General features: G+C 39.9%; 1 protein-coding gene across 1 annotated transcript; it reads left to right on the top strand.

Moving 5' to 3' along the window:
* The first annotated feature begins 789 nt into the window (after positions 1-789).
* Positions 790-10,006, top strand: daw1 (dynein assembly factor with WDR repeat domains 1). Its single transcript, XM_035679412.1, has 13 exons — positions 790-904; positions 1,078-1,150; positions 1,731-1,875; positions 2,645-2,703; positions 2,806-2,928; positions 3,057-3,156; positions 3,420-3,527; positions 4,122-4,228; positions 4,386-4,488; positions 5,021-5,135; positions 5,400-5,476; positions 7,871-8,033; positions 8,204-10,006. The coding sequence occupies exons 1-13, from the start codon at positions 865-867 to the stop codon at positions 8,236-8,238; spliced, it is 1,248 nt and encodes a 415-aa protein (XP_035535305.1). The 5' UTR covers positions 790-864; the 3' UTR covers positions 8,239-10,006.
* Positions 10,007-10,091: the final 85 nt, after the last annotated feature.

Below are 10,091 nucleotides of genomic sequence, written 5' to 3' on the forward strand. Positions count from 1 at the left end.
GGGAATAATGAATCCCCTTCTGCAGCATAAATGCAGATATTTATTAACAGGAAGTTGTTATTAAGTGATTAAACAATTCTCAAACTGTATAAAAAAAGTTAAATAAACAGCGGTACAACAACAATATTACAATCATTCACAATATACAACACAAACACACGTTGTAAGGGGGTTTAAATTCTATGAGTTAGTCTATGAGAAACTTATAGCAAACTGCTGTTTATATCTTGTATGTTCCTCAATTGCCTAGGCATGTAACTAGCAAACACCAGAAATTCATGAGAGAGTTGTATTGGTATAGGAGCCCAGTATAGTAAAGCCTAGAGCAGTAGTTCCCAACCTTTTTGGTGTCAAGGTCCCCCAAATTGATATACATCAGGCCACAGACTGTATGTGATAAGATCCTGGTTCACCAATTTCTATAAGTGTCTGCAGATTGGCAGATTAATAATGAAGAATGTGAAACCTATGAACAGAATAGTAATTATTATATATTCTCTCATCGGGCTAACTTTTAGCCAATGGAATAATAGTGAAATTAAAAATATTCCTCATTGTTCTGGGAACCCTCTAGAAACCCTCTCAAGGACCCCTGGGGCGTCCCCGGACCACTTATTGAGAACCCCTGGTCTAGAGCACGATACTACATAGTCCCTTGTGTAGAAATAAAGATAAAAAAAGCAGTAAGTAACAACCCTAGCATATATTTGCGTTAACCAGCTTTAAATGAAACTTTGGTTTGTTTGTGTTCGTACTACGCATGAGCAGTGAGTGCACGCGGGCACGTGCGCGCAGGCCCGTCGCCACAGCAACGGTTTGTTGATAGGTGACGTAACTGTTAAAGTGTCCGGAATACATGGCGACATGAAACTCAAGCGGTTCCTCCTCAGATATTATCCACCAGGTAATGCAAATGATGTTACCACTAAAAGTTCTTCCAACGTTAACGTTAGTTGTTGTTGAATATGGCACAGAGGAAGGCTTCCAACTTTCCACAAATGACTGTACGGAAGCTGAGTTGGTGCTAGCGTTGGTATGAGTGGCCTTCCCTGCGCTCATCTGTGTTTCTGCTCTCAGGTATAATCTTGGAATATGACAAAGGAGGATATTTGAAGACCAAATCAATCGACCTTTTGGATTTGACTCCAGGGTGAGTTGTGTTATATAACCCTTACCTATCACCCATAGAGCCATCATTGACCTCAGCACATTGAGCTCAATGATGGAGTCGACTAACTACTAACTACCTAACGTTACTAGGCTACAACAGCTGACACCCATTGCACTATTTAACCCTGTTACATGTAGAGGGAAGTTAATTATACTGTAAATTGTGAAGTGGAAGTTCCTTGATATGATGTAACACAGATTAATGTATTAATTATTGTTATGTATGTACGTTTGTTTAAATGACAAAGTCGAGCTTTTGACTACAAATTAGGGATAATCAGTTTAGCTCAGATCATACTGACACTCATCAGTGTACTTAAATCAACAAGAGGAGCAGTGCTTTTTCTATGCACACTGTTTATTTGGGTAAAGAGCTGAGTGAATTTAATCCTCTGTATTTAATCTCCAGCAGTGTCTCATTTCGTTACACCGTTGACGTCTACGATTAACTGACACGATTCTTATTATTACGCTTGTAATCTTTCTCGTGTTATCACGTTTTTAAATGATCACATCAGGTGATTTGACATTTGAAAATTGCATTTTTTCCCCCCATGCAGAGCAAACCCAGATGAGCTGCTGGCAGAAATCAGGCAATCAGAGCCTCTGATCACAGAGTCCAGGGCTGAACAGGTCAAACAGCTGATCATTCGACTTCAGCAGAAACAGGGCCAGCAGGACCACCACAGGTTCTGTTTCTCCAAGGCAAGAGACTGGACTCATACCGACATTACTGGCCAATAATGAGCAATTCAACACAGTGACACAACATCTAGATACAGTAAAGTAGCTGTTATTCATTAGAGTGTATTGTTATTCAGTCCCAGGACAGATTGTGAAATCTGTGGTATGATTTTGTGAAACAAGTGTCGAAAGCGCTTTGTTCATCTATCAGACTGTGGGACTGAAACAAACTGTTGTGGATTTTTCTTTCTGTAAAGCTGCATTACTCTATTAAACACAAGCAGTTGAAGAGATTTTGGATGATGAAATGCTTGGCAACATCAGCTAATTACAGCAGTATAGTAGTTTCTTGCCTTTCTGTTATTTACATCTGTGGAAAGTAAGGAGTTTGCGCAGTGAAATTAGCCAGTGCTCCAAAGAGGCACTAGAGAGCAGCAGTGGTTAGGTTACTAAGTTGTTGATTAACAAGCATGCCAACAGTCTAAAAACATGATAACAACAACTGCTGCATGAGTGTCTTAAGGAGTAATAATTGGTAAGAGGGTTGGTTACATGGCTAAAGGTCAGAGGATTGTGGTGCTTTCTGCCTGTGTCTAAAACTGGTGAGAGACTGTTCTGCATAAGGAGAGAAAATCCTTCCACCCCTGTAGGGCCAGGAGGGAGAGGTCCATTGCATCAAAGTCAGAGTAATTATATATGGGTATACATGGGTGATCTTAAGATGAATGAAGTAAATAACTACCCTGCCTGAAAGTTATATTTTCTAATCTCTCTCTGGTCTTTTCTGCAGGAGCTTAAGGCACACATACTCCCACTGACCAATGTTGCCTTTGACAAATCAGGGTCAAGGTAGGTTAATCTGCAACTCAAAAGCCTTGCACTTTGGAGTTCAGGGAAATCTCTGTATTTTTTTTGTTGTTGTTATTTATTGTTTTCACTAACAATCTGCAGGTTTTTAACTGGGAGCTATGACAGGACATGCCGAGTTTGGGACACAGCCTCAGGCACAGAGCTGCATACACTGGAGGGTCACAGAAACGTGGTGTATGCAATTGCCTTCAACAACCCCTATGGGTAATGAGCTGTTTCAGCAAAAATTTCATAGCAACTGAGAACAATGCTCGAAGTATTTAGCCTTTCAAAGGGGCTGTTCATCTTCAGATGACAGTTGTTTTGCTTTATTTTATCTTTCTGGAACGTAGAGACAAGATTGCCACCGGCTCTTTTGATAAGACCTGCAAACTGTGGTGTGCTGAGACGGGCAAATGTTTTCACACCTTTCGTGGACACAGGGCAGAAATAGTATGTATGACAATCTGGTTTAACTGAAAATGATTTATTTTTGGTTTATTTGTACTCATTTGTTGCTTCATACGTAATATTTTACCATATATGACCAAGTGCCTTTAGCTGGGCCCAAGTGAGCATTTACATTGCATAGTGTATTGCTTTTTTTTTGGTATTATGTTTAATGCTTAGATAATAAATAAGTCTGCCAAATCATTTTTGCCTTTGTAGCTGAATCCAGCACTAGTGAGTGTAAAAGAGTGTTTTGTACTGTGTAGGTGTGCCTGTCGTTCAACCCCCAGAGTACACTGGTGGCCACAGGCAGCATGGATGCCACTGCCAAGCTGTGGGACGTGGAGACTGGAGAAGAGGTGGCCACTCTGACTGTGAGATATATTTTCTTTACTTATACCCAGTGCCTCTCTTGCTCTTTTTTCTGGTATGGTTCACTTCCTTTTATTAATAATGCATAAATAAACATTTTACGAGTAAGTATTCCAAAATTGAGTGTTGTTACTCCTGCTGATGGCCGGTGCCTTTTCTACCCCACGTAGCTGTAACTCCTTAATAAGGCACTGATAACCCACTCTGAAGGGAGTAGTGAGCTCTCTTTGATGTACAGACTGCACGTGGGTCCATGGTGTGACTGGCTGGCTGGCTGGCTCTGTCTCAGTGAGAAGAATCTCTCTGCAGCTCTCTCTGTTTTTTTAGTGCTTTGCACCATGAAGAATCAATCATCCTAACAGCCGCCAATTGAGCACAGACTCTTAAGCTTATGCTCATTTTTATTTATTTATGTCAAGAGTTTAAGAATCTACCTTTAAGGCATGAGTCTGTATGTTTATTTAAATGAATAATATTGCGTTTTTGGTGTGTATTTTCATCCGTACGGGAACATAGAGGGAGAGAACGAGAGGGAGGTTAAAAGAGAAAAGAAATGAGGCAGTGAGGGATTATGCTCTCTTTTTGATTTCACCCAGGGTCACACTGCAGAGGTCCTCTCTCTGTGCTTTAACACAGTGGGAAACCAACTTGTCACTGGCTCCTTCGACCACACAGTAGCTATATGGGATGTGGCTTCAAGACAGTGAGTCAGACATTGTCATTGTTTCTGCAATCATGTATGCGTTGATTTGTGCACGTGTCACCAATTATTGTGTACCGTACATGCATAGCACCTATAGATTCTGCTTACAAGAGTGCACAAGTGACTGACTCACTGCTGTGTTTTCTGTTCTTCTCAGACGTGTTCACACTCTGATTGGTCACAGGGGGGAGATCAGCAATGTTCAGTTTAACTGGGATTGCTCCCTCATAGTCACAGGCTCCATGGACAAAAATTGCAAGGTGAGCTATCATCACCAAAGACTTAAAAACATACAATTGTGTGTGTACAGTTTTTTTTTAACTCCTGCAAATACATTTATTTTTGCCAAAAAGTCAATTTACTGACTGGAATTGCCCACAGTAATAGTTTGTCATTCATTTAGCATTTTAAACTATCGCAAGGCATACGTATTTGAAATGAAAGGCTCTTGTCATTCATATTCATCCTACCCTATTTCCCAATCTCCGTCTCTTACCACCTCCTGTCTCTAAGGTCTCCATCATTTAAAGGAGAAAAATTAATCCTTAATTCCTTAATTATGCCAAGATGAGTCATGCTCACAAGTAAGAATTATCCACCTCACTGCATTTCTCCAGGGGAGATGGTTAAAAAAAAAGCCACTTAAGAACTAACAGCTACATACTAGCATATTTTATGAGACTGTGGTATGTGTTTGTTGACATTTATGTGTGTATTTTTTCTGCTTATGTGTTTCCTGCCTGTGTGTGTGTATAATTATAATTGTTAAATGTTGTGTGTATATATTTGCAGTTGTGGGAGGCCGTCAGTGGGAAGTGTGTGGCCACCCTAGTCGGACACAAAGAAGAGGTGCTAGATGTGTGTTTTGATTTAAGTGGTCACCTCATTGCTACTGCCTCTGCTGATGGTAACAATTCATTTAATTAAGATTGACATTACTAGTAAAGTTTATTTATGTATGCTTGTTCCTGTATTTATTTCACTCACTCTCTCCAGCAGTGATCTGTTGTTTTGATCATATGCCTGAGGTTTACTTGAACTTTTCTAATACCAGATTTTCTACTTTTCCTGAGGCCTATATTCAACAAAATCAATATTTTGATGTGTAAAATATATATATATACAAAACGCATGAAGACTTACAACCCTGCATGTCCCTGTTTTTTGTTAGGCACAGCGCGAGTGTTCAGTGCAACCACACACCAGTGTCTCTTGATCCTAGAGGGCCACGATGGAGAGATCTCCAAAGTAAGTCACTGGACAGCCTGTGAAAAGTTATTTTATGTAAACATAGATTGCCAAAATCTCTCCCCATTTGTGGGCTACTTTCTTTATTCTTCTAAATTTGAAAAAAACACTTGTAAAACATTTTAACAAAGGTATACCAATGAGTCTATTTTTAGCTCTTGCAACTATGAATCCAGTATATACCATAAGATTAGGACGCCTGTGTTTCTCCAAAGCTATCCAGAGAGGTATGGTAACAAAATCTTAGCTTATGTTTCAGCTTTTTATAGCCATGTATTGTGTAATGAAGGCTAGTTGAACAGAGAGTAGCACAGAAGTGAAACACAACTTAGGCTCTCCAGGCCATTTCATCATAATTGTGTATATGACTAGAAAATGAATAGGAAACAGCATGGGGCACATTTACTACTTGTCAGCCTGTGATATTAATGGACATAGCAACAGAAAATAAAATGTTAGCTATAATACGTGTTACTTACATCCCAGACTTGTTTATAACGAGCCATGGGGCACAAACACAAGTTTGTAGATGCACCAGGGTACTAGCAGGTCTGGATGAGCTTGTAGTTTTTGTGTAACATCAACCCCCAGTCTCTAGCTACAGCTCTGGCCAATGCTGTAAATAGGATATTGCCTTGTTAACATGGGATAAAGCGTGATGCTGAAGTGCAGGGACAGGAGTCCAGGCTTCAGGCTGTTTTGTGCTTACTACGTCACATGGTAAAGCTCAGCAAGTAGGACATAAAGGGCTGTAGTGATGCTTCTGTTGATCTGACTAATTGAATCTCTGGGCTCCAAACTAGATGTGTTCTTTTTCCCCATGAGAAATTACAAATACCATCTGTCATCCCTGACCATAAGTGAGCAAAGTCTGACCTTGGTGTTATTAGCCTTTGAACTCAAAGCACCAAATGCTTCACCCATGCCATCACACGTAATCACACATCTCCAAAAAGAAGCTTTAACTTGGCCTGCCGTTAGCTGAGTACTCGTACTTTAATACGAGTGACTTAACCCATTTACTATTTTCCAGGTGTCTTGCTCTGCATGATGTGTGTGTGTCCTGCAGGTTCTGGCTCAGAGGGTTTCTGTGTATGAGGGGCTGAGAAGTTTCCTCTGTTTACTGAAACACATCAGGCAGTCAGCAATAGATAGACTGGATGGAGGATTATGACACTAATCTCTCCCTAACAGGACACCTCTCCCCCTCCCCTCCATGCTTCTTAACCATGACTGTGTTTTTTTTTTCTCTCCATTGGTCTCTCTCTCCCTCTGTTCAAGTGTCCCACTCTGTATGCTTACACCATTCTATCTTTTCCTGTTTTAAATCTGTGAAATATAAATGATGGACTGAATGCATGTTTCTACCGTATATATATATAACATCTCATGTCAGGAATCCACACGACCTTTTGTTTACAAATGTTTCGTCCCTGATAGTAAGTGGTATCCAACGTTGGACGCACAATTAGCTTTATTCCTGACCAAAATGACAAGTTTGCGCAGAAGATATTTCACAATCCAAATGTCAAATTGCCATGGAATTTGTTGAGCACATTAACAATACACTGCTTCCAAGCTGAAAAAAAAAAACCAGACACATGTAATAGTTCAACCTTTTGATAATCCTTGAGGCAAGGTTACATGGCATCTATAAAAAAAAACACTCCATAATCAAGCAATTTTAGTATGTATGCTGGCAACTAATATAATATTTTGCATTTTCCACTATTTAGGAAATTAGGTCAGAATTATAATGTAATATAGAATTGTGACAGATCTTGTTTATTTATACCTCTTTCCTGTCATTCTCTCTTTCCTGGTGTTTTCTTTTCTCTTCTCCGTCCATTTTAAACAGTTTTTATTCCATTTCTGCACCTGTCATAGCTTCCACTTTCATCTTCTTCCTCCGGTCTTCTATCTTTGTCAGCTTCTTCTCTAGTCAGTTTCCATTTCCTGTCTAATACTCAGTTTAGAGTTTTAATAAAAACACACTTTACTTTCATGGCCATCTAGAGCCAGCCTCATTTAATCATCTCTTCCTTTACCTCACTATGGGGATATAAAACCATTCAGGGAACAATAAACCCAGGATCTAACACAATCAGCTTCAGCCATGATTTTCATAATACTCCACAGGAAAAACTTTTCACTAAGTGATGCCACTGGTGCCGTTATCCTCCTTAAGTATTTAAAGTCAAATGACCTCTGTGGGAAAATGCTGCTGACGTGGTGAAAGTGTTCTAAACTCACTCATTTTCCCCTCCCTTCGTCATTTCAACCACTTCTGGCATAATCTCTTATTCAGCACTCTCTCTTGCTCACTTACCGCTCATGTAGCGCACACTCACGGACACCTCTGAATAAGACTAACTCTTCTGGCTCTCTTGGTAGATCTGTTTCAGCCCCCAGGGCACCAGGGTCCTGACTGCCAGCTCAGACAAGACAGCTCGTCTGTGGGATGTTCTGTCTGGAGCCTGCCTACAAGTTCTGGAGGGGCACACAGACGAGATCTTCTCCTGTGTCTTCAACTATGAGGGTGACACTATCATTACAGGTATACACTGTACACACACACACACCACATCTGATAACCATGCACTGTTAAAACGAAGCCCTGAGCAGCTCCTTGCTAGCCGTCACAAATGCTTAATTGCACATTTTAGATGAAAAGAGTGCAGCTGTACCCTCCTGTGTAGCCACCTGTTTGTCTGTGCTCTCCTGCAGGCAGCAAGGATAACACATGCCGGATCTGGTACTGACCCTTCCCTTCACCACGTAGAGGCTCATGAAGACTGTACATGGACACAACGATCAATTTACATTGCCCAAGTATGGGCCTATATAAAAAATATTCAGTCACGTTGAGGTAATAGTCTGGTGAGGTTAAAGGGGATAACAAATCATCATCGCTTGATTATATAATGTCTCCCTAATGTTCCTCCTGTTACTGAATCTGTTTGAAGCTCTGCTTGTTCCCTGACTCTACTTACTTCATACTGTGGCTTGACCAGTAGACCCAGCTTTTTGTTGACTGTAGAGTTGAGTTTGGTAACTCTTCAACCACGTTTATGGAAAAGATTCACATTTTGGGACATAGGCTTTCTTGCTGCGCGTATTACGAGAACATTGATTGACATCCCTGACCAATTGGCTTAGCATAAAGACTAGAAGAAGCGGGCCACAGCTAACCTGGCACTGTCCAAAGTTATTAACACACTTCACAGTTACAGAACTTAAGGCTGCAAAAACACAACTGTTTTTACATTTCTGTTCAGTGGGTATTCCCCCTGCCTAGTTAGTAGTTGCTATGCTAGGCTCAGATAGTAGCTGCAAACATCCTATTTGACACGAGAACACTTGGAAAAGACAGTGAGTCAAGTAAGCATATTTCCCCAGCTAATTTAATCATATACATACGTGAGCATTATTGTAAATGTTTGCCTGTTCTATCTTCACAAGCCCATTATCAGCTAACAAAGGTAATGTGATGTTTTTGTTCCCACTGCCTTGTATGTTTCTGTGATGTGTACTAAGCAGTATTATCTGAAAGCACAATACATAATGATGAATGTTTATTCAGTAGCTTCCTAGCTGGTATTCAAATGTGACAAACTTCCCCAAAGATCATATAGCTATGGTTTTACAGTCTCACTGACATGCTTTTGAGAGAACCAGGTAATACTTATCAGGATAAATGTGCTACTAAACAGTATTCAGTTGCTTTTCTGATGAATATTCTGAATAATCAAGACTGCTTGTATTTCACATCACAGAAGTTTATTGATGTCAAAAGATAAATACATTCAGTTCTACCGTGACAGAGTTTACAGCTGAATCGTGTGCTTTTTTCCCCAATGCTGATGTATCACTAGAGTACTACTATGTAGAGAAATCAACAGACCAAATTCACATACAAATTCAACATTACAAACCTTACTCTGTCCTCCTGACATAGTAAAAGCTAAAGAGAGCAGTCCACTACTCCAAGGTGCAGCAGTTCCAAATCTACAGTATATACAGTACAGCTATCCAAAATAATCAGTTCTCAAGTAACATTAACAAGATAACACACTTACTTTGAACTGAATTTCAAGGTCACAACAGAGGTGGTATGTTGGCCAATGAACACAACAAATATATGGGCATTTTGCTTACTTTAAGCAAATGTGCACTTCTAAGTGGCCGTCATAAGAAAGTGAAAGAGCTTTTTCTGGGCTTACAATTCCTCACTTAGCCTCTTTTACAAAGTAATCTTGATACAAAAGGTTTGAGCATGTTGAGTTGTGGGGAGAATTTAACCTGATTTTCCTATCTTCTGTTGGTACTTTGCTTCATGTGTGTTCATTTGGAATAAATAAATAAATAAACATAATTTGGTTGTGAGAATCTGTAAATATATATATTTATATATAATCTGGAGCAGTTAAAACCTGCTGACTATAATCTCTTGAAGGCTAGTTCATTCCCATCAGGAATGTCCAACCCGTACACCTACAGTTTGCTCTGTGTGTGTGTCTCACTAGAGAGGTGAATCTGAAAACAAAAGCATGCTTTTATTAAAGGGAGACTTGTCCGTTCATGGTTTGCGAACCGACAAAAAAACTGAGTTTCC

This window comes from Morone saxatilis, unplaced genomic scaffold, assembly GCF_004916995.1.
Source record: "Morone saxatilis isolate NCDOM2014 unplaced genomic scaffold, NCSU_SB_2.0 Contig8, whole genome shotgun sequence".
Taxonomy (NCBI): Eukaryota; Metazoa; Chordata; class Actinopteri; family Moronidae; genus Morone; species Morone saxatilis.